At 42.2% G+C, this 27,696-nt stretch overlaps 1 protein-coding gene across 8 annotated transcripts; it reads right to left on the bottom strand.

Moving 5' to 3' along the window:
- Window positions 1-13: 13 nt before the first annotated feature.
- On the bottom strand, window positions 14-27,647 carry CAP1 (cyclase associated actin cytoskeleton regulatory protein 1). 8 transcript variants are annotated; one of them, XM_064589377.1, is made up of 13 exons: window positions 27,509-27,647; window positions 12,334-12,455; window positions 11,644-11,744; window positions 9,732-9,809; window positions 7,812-7,955; window positions 7,625-7,710; window positions 5,814-5,919; window positions 4,443-4,620; window positions 2,854-3,038; window positions 2,551-2,674; window positions 2,235-2,317; window positions 1,778-1,921; window positions 14-1,195 (listed from the first exon to the last, which is right to left on the bottom strand). In XM_064589377.1, the coding sequence occupies exons 2-13, from the start codon at window positions 12,440-12,442 to the stop codon at window positions 1,112-1,114; spliced, it is 1,422 nt and encodes a 473-aa protein (XP_064445447.1). In that variant the 5' UTR covers window positions 12,443-12,455; window positions 27,509-27,647; the 3' UTR covers window positions 14-1,111. The 8 variants fall into 8 exon arrangements, with proteins under 8 accessions (XP_064445447.1, XP_045753953.1, XP_064445446.1 ...); XM_045897997.3 differs by having other exon boundaries at window positions 11,644-11,747; XM_064589376.1 differs by having other exon boundaries at window positions 12,334-12,452; window positions 27,509-27,645.
- Between the last annotated feature and the right edge of the window lie 49 nt (window positions 27,648-27,696).

The raw sequence follows: 27,696 nt of genomic DNA on the forward strand, positions 1-27,696 counted from the left end.
GGTAGATAGTAAGCAAGTTTGGTATTAATTTTATTCTATTTTCTGTATAACTTTAAGTACATAAAGGTTTATTTCCACAGGCCTCAGGAAATGGGTAGAAGTCACAGGACAATCTCTCTTCCCACCAAAAAAATTTGCATATTTTGGTAAGTGTCCTAGAGAGAAAAACTGTAATTTACATTAGCAGTGCTGTGCAAGATTCTTACATAAGACCTAAAACCAGGCTACGGTGGAGATTTTCATCCTTTGTTCAGGTGCCCAGACAGAAACCAAAAGCAGTTGAGCATGACGGGGCAGAGGAGGCAGTGAAGGTGGAGGACAGGCACCTAGCACGGAAGGAGGAAGGAATTCCAGATTCCTTGGAATGGTGTGTTTTCCTTTTTTTTTTTTTTTTTCTTAAGTCGTCTCTATAGGAAGGTGCTGGGCAGGGATCCCAGTGAAAGGAAGGGGCCAAGACTCCTTAAACTGGCCTGGGTGCGGGGCACTGCCGCAGCCGCTCACACAGGAAAACCTACTCTCGCAGGTTCAGGCAGACCCAGGACGGAACGCAGAATGAAAGGAATGCTTATGGGAAACAATTTTGCTTGGAATGCTAGCTGGCCAAGTTTCAGCCTTTGGTCCGGTGCAACCCCTGCCTCACTTGTCAACAGTGAAAAATTAGTTTGGTTAGAAGAATCAGCTAGAATCACACCAGCCTCTGCTAACTTCATGCTCATTGTTAGAAAAAGATGAACTTGTGTGAACATTCTGATCTGTTAATCCTTGGGGACTGCTTTATTCTTCCCAAAAGGTTGTTTGTTGGTCAAATAGCTCACAAAGGCTGAAAGCTAAAAACACACCAGTCCTGGTGTGCGGTTCCTTAAGAATGGACTGGCGGTGTGGTTGAGCCGATAGGGAAAAGCCGCACCTTCCTGCAGAAGATCAACTGACCTGCTCTCCCGCCCCAAATCTCAGCCTGAGGTATATTTCAGTGAAGGCAGGTAGCTGTGCTTCTCAAGGCAGAGAAGCAGTTTAAGAGCAGACAGGTAGAGGAAATCTAGAAAAGAACCGTCTTGATACAGATTTATCCCATGGTGTGAGGGAGAGGGCAAAGAACCCAGTGGCACTTCGCTTATCCAGCAATTTCTGTCACTGTGGTGACCAACTTCTGCCCATTCCACAGGGTCTTGAACTGCTCAGGGACTGGGAATTCATTCTGCAAATAAAAAAACCACATTTCAGTCCAAGCTACAAAATAAACTGGGGTTAAATCTTACACTTTTCTCCCAACGATTGCTTCTGCTAAACTCCTGGAGCAAGTAGAATGTCTGAGAGCGAGACCAGATGTAGCAGCCTGGCTATGTAACTGGCAGCACATGTCGTACTACCTCCCTCCCCTGCCACTGACATAACGAAGGAGCCCTGCGGTGGAGGAATAAGGAAAGGCCCCAGGGCCAGAGAGGCAGAAGTGTGAGTCTGTTTCCTACTGTTCCTGGATCAGCAATTTTGGACAGACAGACCTGGGAGGTGCAGGTAAGGACGTATATGGCTGCATGGCGCCAGTCCTATAGGGGGCTAGGACCCAATCCCATTCCTTGTTACTACCCTGAGCGTCTGCTCAACCTAAGAAAGGAAAGCCACTTCAAGAGACTATCTCACACTCAACGGGTGTTTGAGCTGTGTACTGCTAGGATGGACCCACTCGGTGCAGAATGGCCATGAACTAGCTTTCTCCAATGCAAGAAATCTTCAGTCCCTCCTGTTTTTAGATCATACCACCAAAGATCAAGGAACTTACAAAGTCACCGCCTTCTGTAGGAATGAGGACATTCATCTCAGAAGATTTGGCACTGACTATCTCGCAATCCAGGGAATTCTTGCTCAGGTAAACGTGGCAGCCGTCTGTTTTATTGATGGAAATGGTTGGCACTTTACCCATTACCTGCAGAGGAAACCAAGAAGCTGAGTCCCAATGGCCGAGGAAAGCAACAGTAAATTTCAGGAAAAAGCTTTCCCTGTTTCATGTGATTCAACAACTACATGAAAAGCTCACAGGTACACAGCAGATACTGGATACTAGAGTTGGGTTGGGAATGGGTGCTCACTATAAGAGCCAACTCCTTTTCTGCCACCAAAGCAGCTCAGCTTACAGACTCAGTAGAATCAAATTCCCACCACAGCAACATCTGTGGGTCAGCCATGTCTTTCAATTAATTCCTCAGGGACCAAAGGAAGGAGCCAAGATATCAAGTTACCTGAACTTTGACATCCCTACTATTGATTATCTCCACAATGCCCACCACGTCATCGAACACCAGACCGAGTTTCTTACAGTTATCTAGAAGAAAGGGAGCAGATCAACAGTATAACTTTTTCACGAGGCTTGAACTCACGACCCCGAGATCAAGACCTGAGCTGAGATCAAGAGTTGGACACTTAACTGAGCCACCCAGGCGCCCCATCAACAGTATAACTTTAAAGGAAGCTACTGTAATAAATTTAAGAATCTTTAGGAATAGGGTAGGTATGGTTCCAGCCCTCTCAGACTCTAGGACAATGACAAAAACTCACCTACTGTAATGGAGTTTATTTTGCCCTTGATTTGCAATGTCGTGTTGACACACTTGTATATGTAAGCCACCTGTTTCAGCTCTGTGTCATCAATCACCAGGTTGGGAACGTTCTCCTGATTTTCCTGTTAAAGAGATACCCCTTTCAGGAATCTCATCACTAATACACACTAGCCCCGAAAACAAGCTGTCCCAAACTTTTGTTCTTGTAATCTTAAGCCAGAACCCTGCACTCATTTGGCTGTGCTCCGTTTAAATCCTGTCCCCACTTCTTGCTTCCCGAGTCCTGGCATTTTTAACTCACCACTCGCCACTTCTTGCCCTCCAGTTCAAGTACAGCCGGCTCCTTCTTTGTGGTTGGTTTGGGGGATGGACTGACTCCTGGTTTAGGTGCAGAGAATGGTTTGGGGCCACTTCGTACTGGGCTACTCTGAGCCTTCAGGGCAGGGTTCTTGTGAGTCTTCATGTCATCAGATACATGTTTCAGGGCTGTAGGAACAACAGCTACCTTGTGCCTGACCCTCATACCACGGCTTTGGGCTGAGGCAATTACCAACTTCTGCTCTCAGTTTTAACAAAAACTTTGAAGCCAAAAGCCAAGGCCTTTGGGATGTTCTCTCACAAGCAGTTTTGGAGAAATGCTTTTAGAATTTCCCTTCTACCCTATGGTTCAAATATACAGTTCCATTAAAAACCAAAACAAAACATGGAATGTGTATGAAAGGAATGGGTATGTGAATGCACAGAAAAAGATCCTGAAAGACACATACCAAATATATATTCACAAAATATGTACAGTTTTTAAAGCAACAGAAGAAAAAGTAATACATGATAGTAAAGAAAATTTGGTAAAAGGAAAGAAACCTCACCCACAGCTGACCTACCATGTCCCCTACTCAGTGTTTGCATTTGAAATCTCATTCTACATGTTTTCCTACTGATAGAAGTTTTGTATTTGGTTATAATCATACACACTGTTAACAAGTTTGGTTTAACCAGTTAACACTTAAAAATTTTCTCATGTTAACCTACAGTTTCTAAAAATGTCTTTTTTCTTTCTTTTTAAGGAAAAGATTCCATAATCACCTGCTGCAGGCTGATAGACTTCTTGCTTTTGAATATGCCCCAATCTAAATAACCAATACTGACTGGCCCTTTCAGCTCCACCACTCCTTGTGGCTGTGGTATAAATACTAGATTTCTTCTTCAACACTGCATGGTTCACTGTAGAAAAAGACTAAATGGCTGCATAATATCTCATTAGGAGGCCATACCACAGTTAACCATTTCTCTTACTGCTGGATATCTAGGTTGTTATACCATTTTTAGCTACTACAAAAAATACTATATAATACTTGTTCTTTATTTTAGATATTTTTATAGGCAGATTCCTAGAAGAGGGCTGTGTAATGTAGTCTTCTACCTGTGTATAGGGTGTCTACTTCTTCTGTACCAACATTGGTAAATCTTATGCAAAATTTCCACGACTAATAAACATCCTCTGAGGTAGTTAACCACCCCCTCCCCCCCGACACACACACACACACACACACACAATGACTTCCCAAAGAGACCGTGTGGTAACACCAAAAAGGCTCTAGGGTAAACTGCCAGCACCATGCCTTGGTACAACAGGGTACTCTATATATGCCACTTAATATTAAATAACTTTCCTATGGGGCAGAAGGGTTCCCTCAACTGTAATCACCCATTTCAGTTTCCATTTAAGCCAGCTTTGAGGTCCCTTTGGGCAACCTGAAGGACAGTGACCCCAAATGAAATCTCCCATACACAAACCAGGGTTATGGTTTATAGATTGTCACGTCTCTAGCTGGTAAGATCTGGCCCAAACAACTTACTGTACCAACTCTTCTTGCCAAAATATTCACTTACCATGTGTGATTCTCTCTCCCTGATTAATCTGCGCAAACAGTGCTGAGCGGGAAGCAGACTCATCTGAGCCTGAACTGGTGGGGACTGGTGGGGGAGGTGGGCCTGGTGGGGGAGGAGGAGGACCTGATCCAGCAGAGGGTCCAGATGGCAATCCACTCAGTTCTTTTGCCACAGGCCCCTGGAATAATAAAGGCAGGTAACACAGCCATCCTCTCTTCCCCTCTGTACCCTTCCCAGTAGGGTCTACATGTATTCATGGACATGGGGTACCCACTGTAGCCCTTGATGCTTTGATTCATGCTCCCTATCCACACTCAACTTGGCTTTATTCCCTCTTACCCTTTCCCAAGGATCCAACCCAGCTCCACTTTTCAACTTTCCCATCGTTCCTTGGGCCTCTACTTAATTCCAGCTCTAAGCCAGCTCTGTACATCAACTTAGTGTGTCACCAGTACCTCAGCCTCAACAAGGCCAAGACTGTACAATCACTCCCTTGTTTCTATTTAAGTAAAAGACGTTGCCATCCAAGCTCGACTGTTCAATTTTCTGGAGTCTTCCAACCCCCTCAATTCCGTCAAATCTTTCCATTATCTTGGTTATAGCTTCTGCAAGTTCTTCTGTACCAGCCCCTAGCACCATGAGAGCACTTCCACAGTCTGAGCACGAGCCCTTATCCCTAACCTATAAACTGAGACTCCCTTAAGGACAAGTCTGATCATTATCACTCTCTTGCTCAAATACCTATGACAGGTACTTATCACCTATTATTAAGTCTAAAAGTCATAATCAACCCTCCTTTCCAGCCTTTTCTCCCAAAAATCTGACTCTCTCCTTACTGAAGCCAGAGATGACCAATCTCTACATTTACTCTACATGTTACACGTACTCTGTTTAAGCTATGCTGTTTGCTAGCATCCCCATTTCTCCCACTTCTCACTGTTCTATACTTGAAAAAAGTCTCAGATCAGAGTACACCTGTTCAAAATACTCTCTCTTCCGGTGAGACTCACACTCCCTTTTACTCTGTAGTCTATATCTTTAGTATAGCATTTAGCTTGGTGATGTGACTTAGGATTTTTGTTTTTAAGCTTCTGGAGGGTTGGGATAATGTAACTCATTCTTCTGGCTGCCCTCTAGCCCAACCACAGTCTCTGACCCATGTGTACTGAAACTGAATTTTATAACTGAGTATTTCTCTGATCCTTGCTTTCTGTACTCTTTTCTTTTTTCCCTTTTTTTTCTCTCCCCTTTTTCTTTCTACTCTCCACTGAAAAGACTAGCATTCCTTCTTGGACCTTGGTAGCAACAAAGTGTAAGAAACTTATGGACCCCATCCTAAAGGGATAGAGGGAGGGAGGAAGACTCACTAACCGTTTTGCTCCAGGCCAGTCCGGTGGTATGGAAATCCTTAATGTAAGCCTGTAGCTCTGTCCATATACTCAAGTACGCTTTGACCCAATCCACATGCTTCTTATCGCTGGGAGAATTAAAGAAGAACTCATCACAGATGGCCAGGGTACATTACAATAGTGATTCCAGAACCCCTCCTATCTGTGAGCTGGTATTCTCCTGGCTGTGGTGTGGCTCTGCTCTATGGCAGCTTTTCTATCATAACTGAGCTTTACGGGGCGCCTGCGTGGCTCAGTTGGTTAAGCATCTGCCTTTGGCTCAGGTCATGATCTCAGGGTCCTGGAATCGAGCCCCACATCAGGCTCTCTGCTCAGCAGGGAGTCTGCTTCTCCCTCTCACCCTCCCTCTGTGCTCTCCCTCTCTATCAAATAAATAAAATCTTTAAAAAAAATAACCGAGCTTTACTATTCTTTTTTAACCTATTCTATTACCCTAATTAGACTAAAGTCCATTAGGATAGGGACTGCTGATCATATCTCTTCCTTTCTAGTATAGCAGTATTCCTCAAACTTTTTTAAGTATAGCAAAACCGTTTTTTCTAAGTAGACCTTGGGCAGAACATAATATACAAAACTAATGAAAGCAGACATTCTGTGCATGAAGCTGTGGTGGAGAGAAGGTTCCTCGGGCATCACTGTGGAACTCCAGGACTTCAAGAAACTCAACTGCCTTATAGCACAGTGCCTTATGTCAAAATGTGCCCCTCCCACCAAAAATTTAAAACTTCCCTGGAGGAAATAATCATCATTAGATTATAGAAAGAGCACTGCACTATAGTTCAAGTCTCCCCTCTTCTTATATATTAGCTGGAAGACTTTCTGGCTATTTAGCATAAGAGCTAATTTGCTCAACTGTAAAGTGTGGAGTTTAATGGTGGGGTAAATCAAAACACTGCAACGCTTAACTCCAGGTTGCTGGAAAGATCAAGGAAGTACCTGGTGTTCTGAAACTATTTCACACACATGAAGGCTACTCCTTCAGAGTAGTTACTCAACAAATGATTGATGGAAGAAAGGAAGGGTTTGGGTAATTATGCAGATGAGTGATAGCTGCCTGCAGTTACTCCAGCTCAAAACTAACAATGGAGAAGTCTGTTAGGACTGGTGAACATATGTGGTTAGACATACAATGACCCCCCACGCCTCTTACTTGATACCTGTGCTTTGCCAAAACAGCCCTCCTCTCACTTTACCTAGTAAACTTCCTTGTAAATCTTACTGAACCTTTTGTTATGGGGCCAGTTAGAAATTCTCAACAAAGGAACAAAATCCACCTTGTCTAAACAGGCAAATTGAAGGGCATTCGCTAGGACGCCTGGGTGGCTCAGTCAGTTAAGCGTCTGCCTTCGGCTCAGGTCAGGATCCCAGGGTCCTGGGATCAAGCCCCGCATCAGGCTCCCTGCTCAGCGGGGAGCCTGCTTCTCCCTTTGCCCCTCCCCCCTGCTTGTGCTCCCTCTCTGACAAATAAATAAATAAAATCTTAAAAAAAAATAAAGGGCATTCGTCCATTTTACCTCTAGCAAAACTTCCTAAACCTGAAAGGGTAAAGGATTAGAAGACTAAAAGGGGCTCTACAAACCCTAGAGAAAAAGCAGAAGTGAAAGCAGAAACACTTCCTGCTTGCAAATGCAGCTTCTATGAGCCAGTATGTCAAACTTTCCAGAAAGCAGCCCTGGGGTACAGAACCAACACAACAGCCTTAACCCCAAAGTGCTACTCCAGCAAGTAACCAGCTGGCTTGTCCCTGACCCCTTGAGAAAAGGCTGGACTTACACATCTTTGTACTCCTTGAGGACTCGGTTTGTATAAAACATGGCAGCATCATTCATTTCTTTCACATAGGGACCAGGCTTGGGAGCCTACAGAAAGAGAAGCTGTCAGTGACTCAGAGCTTCTCCAGCCATATCTCCTTACCACTTTCATTCCATCCCTTCCCTCCCATGAAAGCTGCACTGCTCACCATAGCCACCCAACCCAGGGCCTGGATACTTTCGCTGACAGCTGACAAGTGATTGAACAACTTGCTGCCTCGGTTCTTCTCCCGGAAGGTTACCACTTCTTGGATCTGCTCTGAGATGGGTGCCAACAAATCGGAAAGCTTATTCTAGGGAAAGATGCAGGAAAAGATTCAGGTTAGTCTTTCTGCAAAAGCTTTATGTGTTGGTCAACTCTGATTCTGCAGGCAAGAATTCTTCATGGCCTATAATGAACACTCAAACTTTGTATTCATCCTGCACAGATTCATATGGCTAAAATATTGCTCATCATCTCACTCTCCTCAGGCTAGATTTGGTGGTTCTTCAGGATCAGGACCCATACTCCAGCTACACCACAAAATTCTACCATTTCAGACACTTGTCTCTTTTCTGTCCCACTTATAAGAGATACTAGCTCATTTCCGAGCCTTTACTCATGATGGTCTCTTCTTTTTCCATCTACCCAAATGTTCCTCAGGCTTCATGAGGAACAGCCCTCCAGCACCAGCCACACTGGCCCCTTATAGCAGCTACTGTCCGCATAACCAATCCCGGTACCTTATCACACGTCAGCACAACTATTAATGGACCCATGTGAGTATGTTTTTCAATATTTCTCATTAATTTTTCAAAGACAAGGACTTTGTCTCAACCCTCTTTTATAATCCTTATAGTCCTCAATACATTGCTAGCCATACAGCAGCTGCTGAGCAGAGATCTGCTGAATCAAATGCAATTAGGGGGCTTGGCATTTGAACAGGCAGCTTAGCAAAATGGATGAATCTTGTGTTTCCATGTTTTATCCTTTCAGATTTATCCTTCCAGCTCAGTTTCCTGAACATCTCAATTCTCAGATCTTAGCATGAAAACAGTCTAAAGCAGGAGTCGGTAAACTTTCTCTAAAGAGCCACACAGTAAATATTTCAGTCTCTGCAGGACATATGGTCTCTGCTGCAATTTCTCAACTCTGCCATTATACTACATAAAGCACCAACAGACAATAGTTGAAAGAATGGGCATGGCTGTGTTCCAAAAATCTTTCATTTACAAAAGAGATGGCAGGCCAGATTTGGCCTGGAGACTGTAGTTTATCAACACTTAGTCTAAAGCATGGGAAATATTAACAGTGTCTCAGCTGCCTGATCTGTTGGGAAAAGTGTGAGTTTGGAGAAAAGGTTTAGACAAAATACGTTAACCATTCAAGACAGATTAAGAATTAGAGTCTAATATATTTAATATTATCTTATACTATTTTTACATTATTTAGGCATGCTAAGGGTCCAGGGGTTTTAATAGAGCATTAACAGAAAGCCTTATTTTATTAACCCTCTGCCTAGGAAAGTCAGATGCAGAAAGAACAAATAGAATAAAAGTAAGATCTTTGGCTCTGAGAAAAATCTACATTTTTTCTAACTGATTTTCATAACTTGGCAGCATAAAATTTTGAGGCGGGAGTAAACTTAAAGGGAGCTCCCAACCACAGAAGGATGAGGGGAGAAGCAATACTTTAGGGGTTTTAGGATCTCCACAGCAGCATTACTAAAGCCCAGTCACAGTGAAGCAAGAGAACCACTCTCTACGACCCAAACGGCTTAGGGGACAATATGATGAATTTGGCCTCAGCCGAGAGGTTAAAAAAGGTTGTCTACTGAAGGAAAAAGTAAGGTCCAGGAGTAAACTACGGTCCTAAGTAAAATGACAGGAAAAAAAAAACAAACCCAGTAGAGTCCAATAAATACTCAATGGCACATTCTCATGCACTTTAAGTCTGACTACTTCTGGGACTTGGTGTGAACATACATGAGCCTGGAAAATCTATTTTAGCATGTTATGATACTTAGCAGAAACTTCTCAACTTGCCCTGAGCATCAAACCACAAGGAGACCAACTAGCAGTGAACTTACGCCTCCGGGCTGCTGACACTGAGAGGCTGTAACCAAGAGAGCTCGCTCCAACTTCAGACCTGTGTGGACCATTTCCGCCTGCCAGAAAGAAGAATCACTTATCAGTGACACATTACAACTGCAGAGGGTCCTGAGAAGAATAACCGGAAACCTCCACTTTCATGTACTCTGGTAGCAACCCAGGCACGTCCTGTTGCTTTCCTCAGGTACTCTGGATTCCAGGGAGTGACAACAGAATTGCATATAGCACTGTTCCTGCTGGAACTCATCAGGGATACATATCCAGGAAATGAGGATAATCAGGGTGAGCCTTAGATGAAATCAGTTAGCCAATGTACATGCGGTGCGGTATGAAGCGCACTGAAAAATCCCTCCTGTCTCTCACCACCAAAAGGGCTCTTTTCTCAAAAACTTGAGGCAGAAGGAAAGGCAAAGGCCAAATTTATGCCTAAATTCTCAAGGTATTTACTCCTTTAGGTTAAAGCTATTTCTAAAACGCTGGGTCATAACCCATTCAGATTAAAAAAAAAAAAAAAAGCGCAGTACAAGTAGGAGAAGCACCGCTTAGTGAAACTTATGACCAGTTACAAATACATATTTCTTTTTTTATTTCTATTTTTAATTTTTTTTTAAAGATTTTATTTATTTACTTGTCAGAGAGAGAGAGAGAACACAAGCAGGGGGAGCGGCAGGCAGAGGGAGAAGAAGGTTCCCCGCGGAGCAGGGAGCCTGATGCTGGATTTGATCCCAGGACCCCGGGATCATGACCTGAGCCGAAGGCAGACACTAAACCGAGACACCCAGGCGTCCCATACAAATACATATTTCTTATTTATAGTCATGGTCAAAAGAGTTTAAGAAACATGAGGCTATAAGCACTATCTAAATACAAAAATTCAAATAAGATAACCTATTTTTTCTAGATTTGCGTTTTTAGAACATACAAGTGATACATGTTTTTAAATCTTTGCAAATGTTACACTGTATAAAGTAAAAATGCAAACCTCACTCTTGTATCTAAGTCCCAGTCCTACTCAGTAGAGCTACACCACTGCCAACAGATGGTACATGAAAGGCTCAAAATAGTAATCTTCCAAAGATCAAGCAACCAGTCTTGCTGAAGGGTCAGGAAGATCCTAAACATGGTTATTGCTTACAGAGGAGCACTCAGAGGACTAGCAGAAAGATTTTGGGTCCCAAAGAGAGATTCAGAATATATATCTGAGTGTGGGGGTGGTGACGATGGAGGTGGCAGCACATGAAGCGAGGTGGGTGGAGAGGCACCTGTCATTGCCTACTTCACATTCTCGCTGTGAACTAAGTGTGAAAATAACTCACATTAGCATAACTAATAACTATCATGCATAGTTTTATAAATGCGAAGTCATGACTATGACTCCTTTGAATAAGCTACCCTAGGCTTGGTTATATAACATGTTGGGATCAGAATGGTAGAACGTTCTCACTATAAAGATGAACCAAGCCATATTTTATTTTATTTTTTTAACAGATCTTATTTATTTATTGTACACATGTGGGGGGAGGGGAGGAGGGGGAGAAAGACTCTCAAGAAGCTCCTCACTGAGCATGAAGCCTAATGCGGGGCTCGATCCCACAACCCTGAGATCATGACCTGAGCCGAAATCAACTGACTGAGTCACCCAGGCACCCCCCAAGCCATATTTTATGCACCAAGCAAGTTATCAGTATAAAAGAAGCCCACGCAGAAAATGTGATAAAAGCAGAGGGCCTGGAAAAATCTGAGGAGCTGTTCCAGTGCCTGGAGTGAGCTCCTCAATGAAGGTAAAAGAGAAGGAGCCAGGAGCCTCTCAAGGGGCTCTTAAACCAAGGAGTAGGATTTGAAGACAGCCACCAGTCCTTAAAAGAGGGAAAAAGGGGCAAACATCCTTACATGTTTCTGCACATCTCCCCCAATCTCTTTACTGATCTTCAGGTACTCTGCCACAGGACCGGCAAGCAGTGAGTCAAATGCTTGCACATATGGAGCTGCTCCTGCTAAAGACAGACATACCACAAAGAATCAGTCATGCACCAGAAAGATGATTTGTTAAAAAGCACTTCCACATGAAAGTGGAGAGGCAAAGTAATACAGTAAACAGAATACTGGAACATGAGTCCAGTACCACCACTAACTGACTGTGTGACCCTAAGTTCCTTTTCCTCTCTGAGCTTAATTTTCTTTATCTATAAAATGAAAATTAAAAAAAAAAAGATCCCCTGAGCTCCCTTTTAGCTCTAACATTGTATGATTAATTTGGTGCATATGCAAAACAGGCTAATTTGCCAATCATTTGGACAGAGGAAATTTTAATATCACTTGTCACTCAACTTACACTAGAGTGGTTTTGCTAAAGAAAGAACAGGAAGTATCACACAAGCAGGAAGTTCTTATGTTAAAATAACCACAGGCCTCCCTGCATAAGTCACTTCCTCCCTTATCTGTTCACAGGCGATGAACTTAGATTATTAAGCATTTTGGGAAGTTAACTCCAAAGAAGAGAATACACTGTTGATAGAAAGCTTTCAGGCCAAGACGCTGTGTCTTCATTCCAAGTATTCTGCTGCACTGTATACTGCTTACCTTTCGGAGCACTGTCTCCATGACAGTGCATGTCAGAGGCATGGGATACTGCCTCCAGGCGGCCCACTGCCCTCTCCAATCTTTCTACCAGATTTTGCATGTCAGCCATAATGTACCACCTGCTGAAAGAGATCATATATCACTTGTTGTTTTAATAGTACATAGCACCTAAGGAAAAAAGACACAATACTTGTGGGGTGAGGAGGATGCTAAATCTGAAGAACAGAAGAAGTTAATAAAACAAGATGAAAAATAGACTAACATATTTGCAAAATCATAAAGACTTCATTAAACAAGGGAGCTACCCCGAAAAAGGTGTTCACTGAAAGCAAACGTTAACTCATTCGAATACTTACTAAATATTTCTATGACACCACGAAATATTTGTGCCCGAATATTTAATATATAGAATTTATAAATTTAATATAGAATTTATAAAGTACAGTCACATATATTATCTCAGTTTGTGCCTCCCAACAACTATTCAGGAATGGAAGGTTAATTACTACACCCTGTAGAGAGAGGAAACTTAATTACAGTGAAGTTAAATGACTTGCCTACAGTCACACAGCTAATTAATAGGAAAGCCAGCACTCAAATTTAAGTCTTCTAGCTCTAAGTTCAGTGTTTTTTCCTACAACATCCTGCTGCCAACATATGGAATGCCCCAAACCAAGATGAGTAGGATATTTATTCTGCCCTCAATAATTTACAGTCTAATAGTGGGTACTTGACATGTACACTAACAACTACAAACAAATAGAAAAAAAATGTTAAGGTGATATAAGAATGTTGCAGATAGAGTAACAGAATTTCAGGAAGAAGAACATATCAGCTGAAAGAATCAGGTAAGGATAGTATGGACATGCTGCCATTGAGCCAGGCTTCACAAATGAGGATGGTATGATCTGGACTTGCAGTAGGAAGACAGACACATCCAGAAGAGCTTTTTTCAGATCTTTCACAAGTACTAATTTATCTGAAATTAGTCTCACTCAATGTCTAAATCCTAAAGAAATTAAGCTCTACCAGAGAAAGGAACTTCTCTGGCTTGTTCCCTATTATACTCTACCATCTAGACCACTATTTGGCAAGTAGAAGGTGTTTTATTTACGAAGTTAATGAACCTGAAGCAGAGCATCCCAAAACTCCAGAAGGGCAACTGTTCTGAAAGTTGCCCATACTATATACATAAATAATCATTAAATGTTTTCAAGACACACCCACATGAAATGTTTGAGGTGATAAGTGATATCATAAAAATAAGTCAGTGAAAGTTCAGTCAAAGCCTTGGCTTGGGAGAGATTCCACTTCAAAACATTAATTAGTTCAGGTAACTGAAGCTAAATGAGCTCAACACCCTTGAAACTGCCTAAAATGACCATAGCAATTACAATTTCCTCAAAGATGACATTTCAGAAGATCTCAACCACACTGTCCTCCCAGCAGAGGAGACAGCTTGCAAGACAAAGTAAGGAAGACAATATGTATAGTTTTTAATTTTTAAAAAGATTTTATTTATTTATTTGAGAGAGAGAGAGAAAGAGAGCATGAGAGGGGGTGGGGAGGAAGGAACAGAGGGAGAAGCAGCAGCAGACTCTGGTGAGCAGGGAGCCCGACATGGGGCTTGATCCCAGAACCCCCGAGATCATGACCTGAGCCGAAGGCAGACGTTTAACTGACTGAGTCACCCAGGCGCCCCAAGGAAGACAATATAATCCCTGTCCATTCTTTTCTGTGTATAGGCTTTGGTCTCTTTGGGCCTAGTGACTTGCCAGAGAATGTTCTTGTTTGTTTTTTGTTTTTATCATAGAAAAAAATTTATCTGTTAACAGTATCTTTCACTGCCATGACATCTGAACAGGCTTTCAACTTTTTAAGACTGACCTTAATACAGCAACATTAGAGGAGATAAAATTTACATTTTTAAATAAGGATAGTAAAAAGAAAAATTTAATGCTACATTCGAATATCCACGAAAAAAACTTAACTAGTTTAAATACTTTTGATTTTATTAAAGAAAGTATAAAATATCAATTTCTACATTTTTAAACACTATTATTTTAAGAATCACTTATTTCTTTATACTGCCAGCATGTTTCCCATACTTCCACATATCTTGACATCTCAAGAATGTTTTGTTTTGACTTATTTAAGTAATCTCTACACCCAATGTGGGGCTCAAACTCACAACCCTGAGGATCAAGAGTCACATGCTCTTCTGAGTCAGCCAGGCACCCCAAGAATGTCATTTAAAAGAGAATCAGAGAAAAAAGTGAAAATGTGAACCAAATAAACCTTTTCATTCCCTGGCCTGGAGAAGTAACAGAAGGCTCCAAGTCTCTGCTCTTCTCACAAATGAAATAGACTAGAAGCAACCAATATATATATTCTCCCTTACGTTATGCCACCATCACCTGAGTACCCAAATTACTGACTGTTCTGGATACCGTCCAGGGACAGATTCACATATAATCCACCACAGTCTATAAATCCCAGGGTAAAAGGCAAGGAATTCAGTAAACTCCCAAGCTATCTTCCATTAATAAATACCACCCATTCCAGGGGCACCTGGCTGACTCAGTCAGTGGAACGTGTAACTCTTGATCTCAGGGTTGTGAATTCGAGCCCCATGTTGGGTGCAGAGATTACTTAAAAATAAAATCTTTTTTCCCCTTCTTTTTTTTTTTTTTTTTTAAGAGAGAGAGGATGTGTTCCCAAGTGGTGGGGGGGGGGGGGGCAGGAGGCAGAGGGAGAGAGAGAATCCCAAGCAGGTTCCAAGGTTCCATGCCCAGCGCAGAGCCTGATGCAGGGATCGATCTCATGACCCTGAGATCATAACCTGAGCCAAAATCAAGAATCAGATGCTTAACCAAATAAGCCACCCAGGCACCCTGTTAAAAATAAAATAAAATTTAAAAAAAGGATACCACCCATTCTGTTATAAAACACATTCCTTCATATACAATGGATACTATAGGCTGAGGCTATTGTTAACATGGAAAACAGTACAAGTGTCTCTAATGGCTGCCAGGGTTGGTGAACACTTACCTATCTTAAAAGCTTCATGAGATTTTAGATCCTTTTTTTCTGTACTTCACTTGGGACTTGTAAGCTTTCATTGGTAAACAAGCCACAGTTCTGCTGTCTTAACTTAAACAGAATGTAAAAGGGTAATACAGCTATCATTTACAGGTAATCTCATTCTACCATTAACCAAACAGGAGAACAGTACTTAGGTTTTTTGTTTTTGGTAGAGGCAGGGTGAAATGTGAGATGCTATAGGAAAGAATATCCAGAACTGAAGGGATCAAAAGACACGCCTTGTCTCATTCTCCATCACCATACACATATTCACTCTTCAGGTGGTCATGTCCACTCCCAAGTCTTCAACTAGCATTATCACAGTACCATCCAGCCTGCTTCCAGAGTGGCACCACAACAACCATCTAGAGACCAATGACTCCCAGAATAGCATATCCAGCTCAAGCCATCCTTCTGGAATTTATAATTTTAGATCCAGCTTCCTTCTAGACATCCCTACCTGGATGTCCAGAAAACATCTCAAACTGAAGTATCCAAAACAGAACTCATCGTCTTCCCACACCTCCCACCCCCAGTGTCTCGAAGTCCAGCACTATCAATCACCTGATTGACCAAGTTAGTAACCCAGAACTATGAGGCAACAAAGTATAGTGGTTAAGAGCATGGTCTTTAGAGAAGTCAGATAGTTTGGGGGTTTGAGTAACAGTACTCATTGGCACTGTTACTATGAGTGTTATCAAATTTTCTGAGCCTCAGCTTCCTTATTTGTATAATGGAGACAACAGTACAAAATCCAAAGGGCTGAAGTCAGAATAAAGGAGAAATACACTTGACCCTTGAACAACACAGGTTTGAACTGCGCAGATCCTTTTACATATGAATTTTGTACAGTACAGTACTGTAAATGTATTTTCTCTTCCTTTGATTTTCTTTTTTTTTAAAGATTTTATTTATTTGACAGAAAGAGACACGTGAGAGGGAACACAAGCAGGGGGAGTGGGAGAGGGAGAAGCAGGCTTCCCATGGAGCAGGGAGCCCGATGTGGGGCTCGATCCCAGGACCCTGGGATCATGACCTGAGCTGAAGGCAGCTGCTTAACGACTGAGCCACCCAGGTGCCCCCTCCTTTGATTTTCTTAACAATATTTTCTTTTCTCTAGCTTATTGTAAGAATACAGTATATAATATATATAACATACAAAATATGTGTTCATCAACTATTTATGTTATCATTAAGGTTTTCAATCAACAGGTATGCTATCAGTAAATTTGGGGGGAGTCAAAAGTTATATGCTGATTTTCAATTGCACTGGGGGGTCAGCACTCCTGACCCCCATGTTGTTCAAGGGTCAACTGTGCATGTAGCAGTACTGGATCAGTGCTGAAAAACAGCAAGGACTCCCTAAGTGTTAACTAAATTATATTGTTCCTTACTCCCCCAAATCTAGTCAGTCATCAAAATCCACAGGCTATATCTTGCTTATCTCCTGAATAGATGCCCCTTGCCTTCATCCTGATTGTCAAAAATCAGGTCTTCATGACTTTGCCTAGATTACTCCAATAACCTCCTTGCCAGTCTCTCCCAATTACAGTAATACAACTTCTTGTTTATCCATTCTCCATACTACCACCATAATCTTTCTCAAAGGCAAATGTAATTATGATAGTCTTTTTACTTAATATCATTCAGTAGTCTCCCAGGGCATTCAGAGTAAAGTCCAGATAAGGGTTTCCATAATCTAGTCCTGCTTCATCTCCTACTACTCTCTTCCAGTTTTACCTCTTGCCACATCCTTCCTAAACACACTGCAGCAAGCCAGGACTGCCTGCATTCTCCAGAAAGAATCATGCTTTCTCACTTCTGACCCTTCATGCTATCTACTCTGCTTGGTTGTTGTTCTGTCTCCTAGCTCCTATTTGCCTTTTAAGACTTAGCTAAAGTGTTACCTTCTCTAGGAAGCTTGTCCAGGTATGCTTTTCCTTCTCAATCTGCCTCCTCTCTAGAACTCCTACTGCCTTTTAAGATTCAGCTAAGGTACCACCTCCCCAAGAAGCATTTCCAGTTTGTGCTCCCATTACATTGTGCACTTATTGGGCGCCTGGGTGGTTCAGTTGTTAAACGTCTGCCTTCGGCTCGGGTCATGAACCCGGGGTCCTAGGATCGAGTCCCACATCAGGCTCCCTCCTGCAGGGCGAGGGAAGCCAGCTTCTCCCTCTCCCACTCCCGCTGCTTGTGTTCCTGCTCTTGCTATCTCTGTCTCTGTCAAATAAATAAAATCTTAAAAAAAAAAAAAAAGCCACACACACACAGAACATTGTGCACTTCTCTCTACCACACATTTAATATAATTGTTTAGAATCATTTATTTAATAGTTAATAGGCAACTAGCCACCCTAAGGGAGGAACCATGTCTTTGTAATTCCAGTAGTAGCAGTAGGCACCATAAATATAGTAGGCTAATAAGGGTCCTTTACCCTCTCCCCTCAAAACAAGTCTGGCTGTCTCTTCTCTCTGGCAAATCTGGGGAGATTTTTTCCCCCAGGATCTTACAAATATCCCCATCTGTCAAATAAATGCTACCTTCTTGGGCACAAATCACAATGATAAAGAGATCTTCAAACCAAGTACCGTAAAGAAAATAACCTTATTAGTCATATAATATTAAAAATATTCCCTGTAGTTGTAAGTGCTTTACATCATCAATCTGTTGCTTTTTTTTTTTTTTTTAAAGATTTTATTTATTTATTTGAGAGAGAGAGAATGAGAGAGAGCACATGAGAGGGGTTGGGGTCAGAGGGAGAAGCAGACTCCCCACTGAGCAGGGAGCCTGATGTGGGACTCGATCCACGGACTCCAGGACCATGACCTGAGCCGAAGGCAGTCGCTTAACCAACTGAGCCACCCAGGCACCCTGTTGCTTCTTTTGAGACTTAAAATATTATGGGGTCTGTTAAGAAGATACTGATCCCCACCTTTAGAATGAAAAAACTCACAGAAGTTAAAAAGCCTGCCAGATATGGAACAACCAGTGGGTAGAGAACCTAGACTCCGAGCACAAATGTTCTGAATCCTAGTCTGAGGCTCTTTCCACCACTCCACATAACTTTTAAGCAATTAAGTGACTATGTGGTTCATCACAGTATCCAGCCCCTACTACTTGCTGAGCACAGCACTATGGGTTCAAGGCCTCTTCATGGTGTCTTTAGTTACATTACTAGCAGCTTTTAATTTCTCTGCTTTCAATTTTCTCCATGGAGGCCAATATTTCTTCATAGGCTAGATGACACTATTTGGAAGGCAAATGTTTAAAATAAGGCTTTTCCACAAGAATTTAGAAGTGCCAGAGTAGAAAACTACAGCTCTGCCTGATCTTGTTGTCATTTCTGATTGACAACAGCCAAGAACCAAGTGTTAAGCCTCCATAAATGAATGTACAGATTCCCAACTATCTAAGTGTTCATCATAAAACGTTCAAAAAGAGAGGCAGTTCTAATTACAGAAGTCTAAGGAAAAAAACTAGGATTCAGGGGACCAAGCTTTGAGTCCCAACTCTGCCATGTATTCACTGTATAACCACAGGGCAGTCATTTAATAATGGATCCTCACTTAGCACACAGAGATGGAAGGATTGAAGGAGATGAGTTAGTTTGGGAGCCTTAAAATGCAGTTCAAATGTAAAATGTTATCCCTGCATGCAGTGTGCTAGAAGACAGGTTCCAGGAGGATGGGAATTTATCCATTCTCCTCCTCCGACCCAGCCCCCCCAATACGCAGCACCTAGAACAACCTGGCACACAGAAGATGATCATAAAATCAAAGTGCTTAGCACTGTATTTAGCAGCTACTAAAAACACAGAAGACATATGGCCCCTGCCCTCCAGAAACTTTCATTCTAATTGGGAAGACCAACACAAATGAAAATGCCAATGGAATAAATAATGATGACTACATTTTTTAAAGTTCTATTAGAGATTAGGAAGAAAACTTGTCCTAATTCCACGCAGATTATGAGAAGTTATAGTATCAGCCTATATACTAGAGCTTTTTCTTTGCAGAATGTGTATGGTTCTGAATGATACAGTATAAATGACTATATGCTCTGAGAGGTGAGAAGAAATCAGTGAGGACTGGAGATAGTCTGGTGTAAGGAGGAAAGTGGGGCATCTTGATGGAAAAAGTAAAAGAAAAAGGGAAGACACTCCAGAGCAATCAGAAGCAAGGAGGAGAGAATACAAAGGCTATGTACATAAAGTGTGAGTAGGTTAACCCACACAGAGCATCAAGTGTCATGAAAAATAAGGCTGGATAAACAAGCCAGACTAGGTTATGAAGGGCATTGAAAGCCAGGCAGTATTTGAATCTGATGTTGTGATAAATGTGAAGCTGTTTAAGCATTTTGAGTAAAGGAATAATATAATGAAAGCAAAATTTTTACAGATACTGTCTGATAAACAGAATGCGATTTGGAATGGGGAAGATACTAAGGTCTAGGTCAGGTTGAACTAGGAAGCTATTAGGGTCTAAGTTAGGTTGAAATGCTGCTGTTCACCAAACTGTAAAGTAAGAGGGCTGCTGAAAAAATAATTTTTTTTAAAAAAAAGATTGTATTTATTTATTTATTTGAGAGAGAATGAGAGAGAGAGCACGAGGGGAGGAGGGTCAGAGGGAGAAGCAGACTCCCTGCTGAACAGGGAGCCCGATGTGGGACTCAGGATCATGACCTGAGCCGAAGGCAGTCGCTTAACCAACTGAGCCACCCAGGCACCCCTGAAAAAATAATTTTTTTATATTTCAAAGGAAAATAAAACACATTTAGTGTCCAGCCCGATATAGAAACCAAAAGAAAAGAATCAATTAACCTACAAATAATCAGTTTAAGGTAACTAAGTGACCAGCACCTGAATTAAGTGGGACTATAAAAGAATGGTAAAATAGTTTTCCTGTCCCAAGGGAATTAGCAAGAGAAACAAAGCTGCCTTCCCTTGAATCACTGGCCCTCAGGATTAGGAGGGATTCTAGAAATCATCTTGTAAAACACCATCTGATGCTAGAACAATCCCTTCAACATCCTCAGCAATTAGGTAACCGCTGTTCAAACACCTTCAGTGTAGAGAACCAGAGACTTCTGGAGGCAGCCCATTCCATTCAGACAGCTCAAAGTATTTAAAAGTTCTTCCTTATACGGAGGCAAAATCTGCTTCCCTGCAACTTCCACCCACTGATCTTGGTACTGCCCCTGGAGGTCATACAAAACAAGTGTGCATTAAACTCAGAACAAGTACTAACTGTGTGGTACTAACTATTGAGTACTGTAGCACTCAGAGAAGGGAGGCAAAGATGACTCAAATTGCAAATCCAGTGATTTAAGAGAATGATGACACTATAGGCAGAAACAGGTTTCTGGCACGTATTAGGGCAAGAAGATGAGGTCAGTTTGGGATCAGCAGAGTCTGAAGAGGAGATGAAGCTTCTAGGTGGACAAGTATTTAGAAATAAAGCTTGGGAAGGATCAAGGCTGGAGACTTTACAAGTTATCGGCAAAGAAATATCACAAAGTCATGAGAATGGATAAGCTCTTGGAGGGATATCACGCAGAGCAAAAAGAAAACTATGGGGTTGATTCTCCAGCAATTTTTTTTGTGGTCTGAAACCAAGAAAAATCAGAAATGGCTAGTGACTCCTGACAAAGCTGCTTCACAGTCTCATCGTTCCAACAATTCAAACAATCCAATTCCTTCCGCCTACTCAAGGAAGTTGTTCAGAAGTAAATGGAACCGGATTTACTCCTAAAGTTCTTGTCTCATCTCACCAGGCAATTAAGCCAGTGGTCTACTTGAATTGGAAGCTGCTGTGCTTAAAATATTTTCTACTTTGTCTGTTGCTGTTCCTCTAAGTCATACCCTTAAGTAAAACTGAAAAGCAGCTATACAAGTCTGCTCGTACACGATGATAGCGCAACTATGATAACCCAACTGATCTGCTTCAAAATGCTTCATTTGGCCTTGACTTTTTAATTCTGTTCCTGAGATGGCATCCTAAGAAAATAATACGAATGTGGGAAAAGTTATAGGCAGAAGATGTTCCCTGCAATGTTAACTTAGACTTCTACTGGGGCGCCTGGGTGGTTCCGCTGGTTAAGCATCTGACTCTTGATTTCAGCTCAGGTCTTGAACTCAGGGTTGTGAGTTCAAGCCCTGTATTGGGCTCCATGCTGGGTGTGGAGCCTACTTTATTTATTTACTTATTTGAGAGTGAGAGCAAGTGCACAAGGGGCAAGAGACAGAGGGAGAGGGAGAGAATCTCAAGCAGACTCTGTGCCAAGCATGGAACCCGATGTAGGGCTTGATCCCACAACCCTGGGATCATGGCCTGAGCCGAAATCAAGAGTCAGATGCTCAAATAACTGAGCCGCCTAGATGCCCCGTGGAGCCTACTTTAAAAACAAACAAAAAAACAAAAGAAACCTTAGACTTCTACTTACAGGGGAATAGCTAAATGCACTGTGGAAAAAGACTTGAAGAGAACACAAAATCTACAATATTTGTCACATTAGACGTGATGGGGTTTTGGACAATTTACCCATTTATCCAAACCTTCTTTAACATAGCTAGATAATTTCTTTATACTAAAACTAAAACAAAACCCAGCTTCACTTGGATATCTCTCCTAAGGTACCAGGAAGCTATAAGGCATTAGTTAGTTCTGCTCCTAACAATATAGAATTAGAGCCTAGTTCTCATTACTAGGCTCTAGTATGTCACAAAGCCAAACCTAGACATGCTAACAGGAGACATTTATGAATTGGTTGTTTTAACCTAGAAACCAAAGAATAGATACCACTTTGCCCCAGTAAAGATGCCATCAAATCTAACCCAAATCAGGAGCCACTGTTCTTCCCCAAGCATTTGGTTTCACTGAGGGAACCAATGACATTTAGTGTCTGAGTCACTGCCATCTGAGGTTTAGATTAAAAGAGAAAGGCCTATCTTCTAGGGAGGGAAAGAATCCAATCCAGTATCAGCACCTGTCTCCGGTTCTGTTCCCTATCTGAAATTCCAGGAGTAAAGGTAGTTAGAATGTGTAAGATGAAGTCAGACTTAGGAACTAGCTGTTTCAATGGTCAGGGCAAATAAACAACTTTTTGTGGCCATGGGTTCCCCTCTCTCTCTTATATTTAAGGAATGTTATGAAGATTAACTGCATAAGAGCATTCAGCAGGCATCTTTTACTTGTACAAGGAAAAAGTCCATTGGCTGATTTCAGCTGTGTAGCTGCATAAAGATAGATCCAAGGATGCCGTTTGTCCCTAGCCATGATTCAGCTACAGCTAGAGATATGAAAAAATATGTGACTGTTAAGTCTATAATTAAACTTAAGTATAGGAATTTTAAATGACCTCTGCAGGAAAAAACCAAAAAACAAAAAAAGCAAGCTCACTCCTTCCATGAAACATTTCAGCTATATTTTCCAGTCAAATGGAAAAGTTTAACACTGCAGGTCTGGTAATACAAGGCAAACAAAGCTTTATTATAGCTAAGGAATATTTTTAGAGTTTTGATTCTTTTTATAAAGTTTACATAATGGCATATCAAAAAAGAAATAGTTTCATGGTGAATGCTGTAGTTGCATTAATTTAAAGATGATTCAACTCTAACAATTTAATCAATCAAAATAAACAGAGTACCGGGCGCCTGGGTGGCTCAGTTGGTTAAGCGACTGCCTTCGGCTCAGGTCATGATCCTGGAGTCCCTGGATCGAGTCCCGCATCGGGCTCCCTGCTCAGCAGGGAGTCTGCTTCTCCCTCTGACCCTCCCCCCCTCTCATGTGCTCTCTCTCTCTCTAATAAATAAATAAAATCTTTAAAAAAAATAAAAATAAAAATAAACAGAGTACCAACATCATAAACTATAAGCAATTTAAAATAAATGGTAATCCCTTTTCACTAAACCAAGCTGTCTAAATGCAGGCACCATGAGCATAACAGGAATTTATATATCCAGTACAAGGGATATATAAATCTGCTGACTTGCACTGTCAACTAACCCAAAGCTTTCTTCTAGTGAGTGCCTAATCAGAGGCACTCTATCAAGATCACATCCTCTGAGGAAAACCAAAAAGGCAAGTCCTTCAAGTACCACCCAGAAATTCCTTGAATAAACAATAATTCTTGATGCCTCAATGAAAAATGATTCATTTACTACAGGATACCCAGTGCTTATCATAAATGTGCATACATTGTACTAAGCATGGCCATGAAGCCTGCCATAGAAAATTTAGTTGGAGAGATAAGACACTGCACAACATAGTTATGATACTTTCCAAAATGGTGGTTCTCAATCAGGGGCAATTCTGTCCTCCAGGAGACATTGGGCAATGTCTGGAGACATTTTTGGTAGGCACAACTGAGCAAGTGCTACTGGTATCTGATGGGTAGAAGCCAGGGATACTGCTAAAAACCTACAATGTACAGGTAGGACAACCCCACAATGAAGAACCATCCAGCCTAAATGTCAATTGTGCCAAAGTTTCTAAGAAACCCTGTTCTAGTATAATAAGGAGCAAAAGGGAAGCGAAAGAGGTATAAATAAAATGCTAATGTAGTAGTTTAGGACTTTGTAAATTAGAATGTCAATCTGCATCATCTAATGAAAATTAAGGTAAGAGTCCGATTGTGGAGAATTTTGTAAACTGGACAATGGGGTTTAGATTTGATTCTTTAGGAATATGAAGCCAGGTCAGGATAAGAAGACGAAAATGGTTCTTTTTAAAAGATTAGCCTGGTTATGGTAGAGAAGGTGAAATTTAAGTATGAAAGCCAGGTTAATAGAAAGTAAAAAAAGAAACTGATGATGACAATTCAAAGGGATAATCACCAGGACTGGGTAAGATATAGCTTGAGGATCCTCAGATTTCAAATCTCAGAATTAAATTTCCAACCAGAGGGTTCAACCTCCAATGACACTTTGCATTTGCTCATTTAAGTAAAATGCATCTTTGACTCACAATGCTTCACAGAAAACTGAAAGGAGGAAGTCACTTTTTAAAGGCTTAGTCCCTGGTTAAAAATCATTGCAACGTATGTATGTATAACCAAGAAAAGGGGTGAGAAAAAAGATTGCTCCTCAAATTGGAAACCAAGTATTTTACAAATTAAACAGCTAACTTAACAATACCACCACTTTTGGTTTGCATAACAGGTTGTACTTGACAAAGTACTTTCACTGATACCATTTTATTTAAACTCCTCTCAGACATAAATTATGTCCACCTGATTGATGAAGTATTTCTAGTGAAGAAAAAGGTGGGAAATTCCTACAGAAATTATTTTATGCTGGATCAACACAACTCAAACAATAAGCAAACTGCCAACCACAGAACAAAACCCAAACACATTCAAACAAAGCATCAAAAGCCCGTCCCAACTTGGCAGCCATCTATCTACCTCTTTTTCTGGTCTGGTCTTTTGCTGCAAACTCCAGGCAAACTCCAATACTTCACTGAATGTAAGCCCTTTCCTGCCTCCACACCTTTGCTCTTGGTTTCCTCTAGCTGGGATACCTTATCAGACACCTTTGCCTGGATGTGTTGCAAACACCTCGAATAAAATATGTCCAAAATTCATTTTCTTTCCATGCTACCTCCCCAACTTACCCCTCTCCTCTCACATTACTTACCTTAGTGAATGGTACCACCCAGTTCCCTAAGCCAGAAAGCGAGGCATTCATCCTAGACTACTCCTATTTCTTCATGTCCATAAACAATTAGCCTCTAATTCAATGGATTCCATCTTTGAAATACTGCTCAAATGTGATCCCTCCTCTCCTTCCCACTGTCACTGTCTTAGTTCAAGCCGTGACTGTGGCAAAAGCTTCCCAACACTGGTCTACTTCATGATCATGTCCCTTCCAACTTGACAAACTAAACTTACTTTTTTTTTTATTATTTTTATTTAAAGATTTTTATTTATTTATTTGACAGAGAGAGAGATAGCGAGAGCAGGAACACAAGCAGGGGGAGTGGGAGCGGGAGAAGCAGGCTTCCTGCCGAGCAGGGAGCCCGATGTGGGACTCGATCCCAGGACCCTGGGATCATGACCTGAGCCGAAGGCAGACGCTTAACGACTGAGCCACCCAGGCGCCCCTTGACAAACTAAACTTTCTAAAACATAAATCTGACCACATCATTTTCCTACATAAAACCCTTCAAAGCATCCTCACAAGCTTTCTAAGATCCACATTATTCAGCATGATTTACAAGGTCCTTCATATTTGACCCACCACTTCCCACTTCCTTCACGTCTCTATGCATTACTGAAATTTCAGTCACACTGAACTAGCCATGGTCTTTCACATGTCCAGATCTCCATGTCCTTGCACTCTTTGCCTGTAAATCCCTTTTCCAGATTCACCATATGGCTAAATAAGTCCTGCTAGACTTATCCTCCATTTTCTCCTCAAAGCGTAGATACCCGGCTCAGGTATTCCTCCTCTATTCTTGCATAGCCCTGTGCTCACACAGTGCATTATGACGGTAAGCCATCCCCGACCCACCCCCCACCCCCCATGGTAACAACTGTATTCCTAGCCACCAGGGCCAAATGCCTCATTTAATATGTGCCTCAAACATATTAAGGGCTCAATGAATGAGTGGTGAATGATGAATGTGCTGGGCTGTCCTGTTTTTCACTTGAACAGGGATCCCTACAAAGAGCTTCAACTAACACAGTTCTGATAGTAACCCCTGCCTTAAAAGGTTCTCATCCTCTCTTCATCAAGCTTATTGCTATTTATTCTTCAAAATTCACCTTAAATTCTGCTCTGCAGAAGGGATTTTCCTGAACCCCAAGTTATATACTTCCATAGTACCCTGTTCTTTCCTAACACTCATCACATTTATAGTTACTTCTTTTTATTTTTTTTAATTTTTTTAATTTTTATTTATTTATTTGACAGAGACAGAGATAGCGAGAGCAGGAACACAAGCAGCAGGAGTGGGAGAGGGAGAAGCAGGCTTTCCCCCGAGGAGGGAGTCCGATGTGGGACTCGATCCCAGGACCCTGGGATCATGACCTGAGCTGAAGGCAGACGCTTAACGACTGAGCCACCCAGGCGCCCTATAATTACTTCTTAAACGTCCCTGCAAAAGCTCTATGTGGGTAGGGTCTGGCTTGTTTTGTTTCAAAACTGCATTCCCTGGATATGGCAGTGCCTGACTGAATAAACAGAATTTGTTACACTGAATTTAATCCTGTGAGGTAAGCAGAGATCTCCACTTAAAAGCTGAGAAAAATAAAGCTCAAGGAAGTTAAATAATGCATCTATGGCTACAGATACTTAGCAGTGGGGCCAGACCAAACCTGAACCATCTGATTTCAGGTCCAGAAGTATGCAATACCTTCAATAAAGTTAACTAAGCCTTTCAGAATAGGAGCAAAGGACCTGGAGGAATGAGAGGCTACCTGACTGCAAATACAAAGACCTGTCCCACTCTCTTTGAAAAACTCCCCAGGCATTCCAAACAGATTGCATTAAACAAAAAACCAAACAAAACCAAAAAAACACGCAGCGGGTGGTCTTTAACCTGCAGCGCCCGCGAGACGACACCAACTGGAAGATCACTCAAGAGGTAGAGAGAGGTTCCTGGGAAATAGTCGTCGGAAGGAACTGGAACTGATGATCTAAGGAATTGAGGTCTTGATTCCAATTATTTCCCTCACTCGCTATAAGAGCATAGACCAGCCTCTTCGTCCCGGGGATCAATTTACCCATCCGTGCAATGGGGACGAAATGGGGGGGGGATAGACTCTAAGGTGTCGCTGGTTCCTTAGGAATGCCTACGTCTGGGCACCTTAGGAATCAGGCCCCGCTGAGGCTGACAGCCAGGACTGCGAAATCCAGCGGAGGGGCCTCCCCACAGGAGCCCGGCTCAGTTGGTCACCCTAGCCCCACCTCAAGAGACCGCGCCCAGGATCCCGGGTCGGCCTGACGGCCTCCGCTCCGGCCCCTTCAGTAGGGCTCGCCACGCGCGCGAAGGCCGGAAGGGCCATTCATAACACCAGGGGCCGGTGGGCCGCGGAGTGGACCCCAGTCCCTACCCGGCCGCGTACCCTCACCTCAGAGTTCCGCCTCACCTCCCGACTGCGATCAGCCGCTCTCCACTTCCGGCAAGAACCGCCCAGCAATCTTCGCGCGACCCACTTCCGGGCCCTTACTGGGCGCGGCACCCCCACCGGAAATGGACGGCCGCTGAAACGCCGCGGTGGAGGAGAGACCGGGAAGGAAGTCTGGCCGCCCCGCTCGTGGCTCCGCCCCCTATTCT

Source organism: Mirounga angustirostris, unplaced genomic scaffold (assembly GCF_029215605.1).
Source record: "Mirounga angustirostris isolate CCGP_5_RB_7025 unplaced genomic scaffold, mMirAng1.0.hap1 SCAF_4, whole genome shotgun sequence".
NCBI classification, from domain to species: Eukaryota; Metazoa; Chordata; class Mammalia; order Carnivora; family Phocidae; genus Mirounga; species Mirounga angustirostris.

What these genes read in the sequence shown, in the direction of transcription:
- CAP1 (XM_045897997.3), bottom strand. Translation starts at nt 12,442, where the DNA reads ATGGCTGACATGCAAAATCTGGTAGAAAGATTGGAGAGGGCAGTGGGC. An exon ending in AGTGTCAGCAGCCCGGAGGC is followed by an intron (nt 7,956 to 9,731) that starts GTAAGTTCACTG and finishes ATCTTTCCCTAG; the next exon opens with AATAAGCTTTCCGATTTGTT. An exon ending in GTAGGGATGTCAAAGTTCAG is followed by an intron (nt 1,922 to 2,234) that starts GTAACTTGATAT and finishes TTTCCTCTGCAG; the next exon opens with GTAATGGGTAAAGTGCCAAC.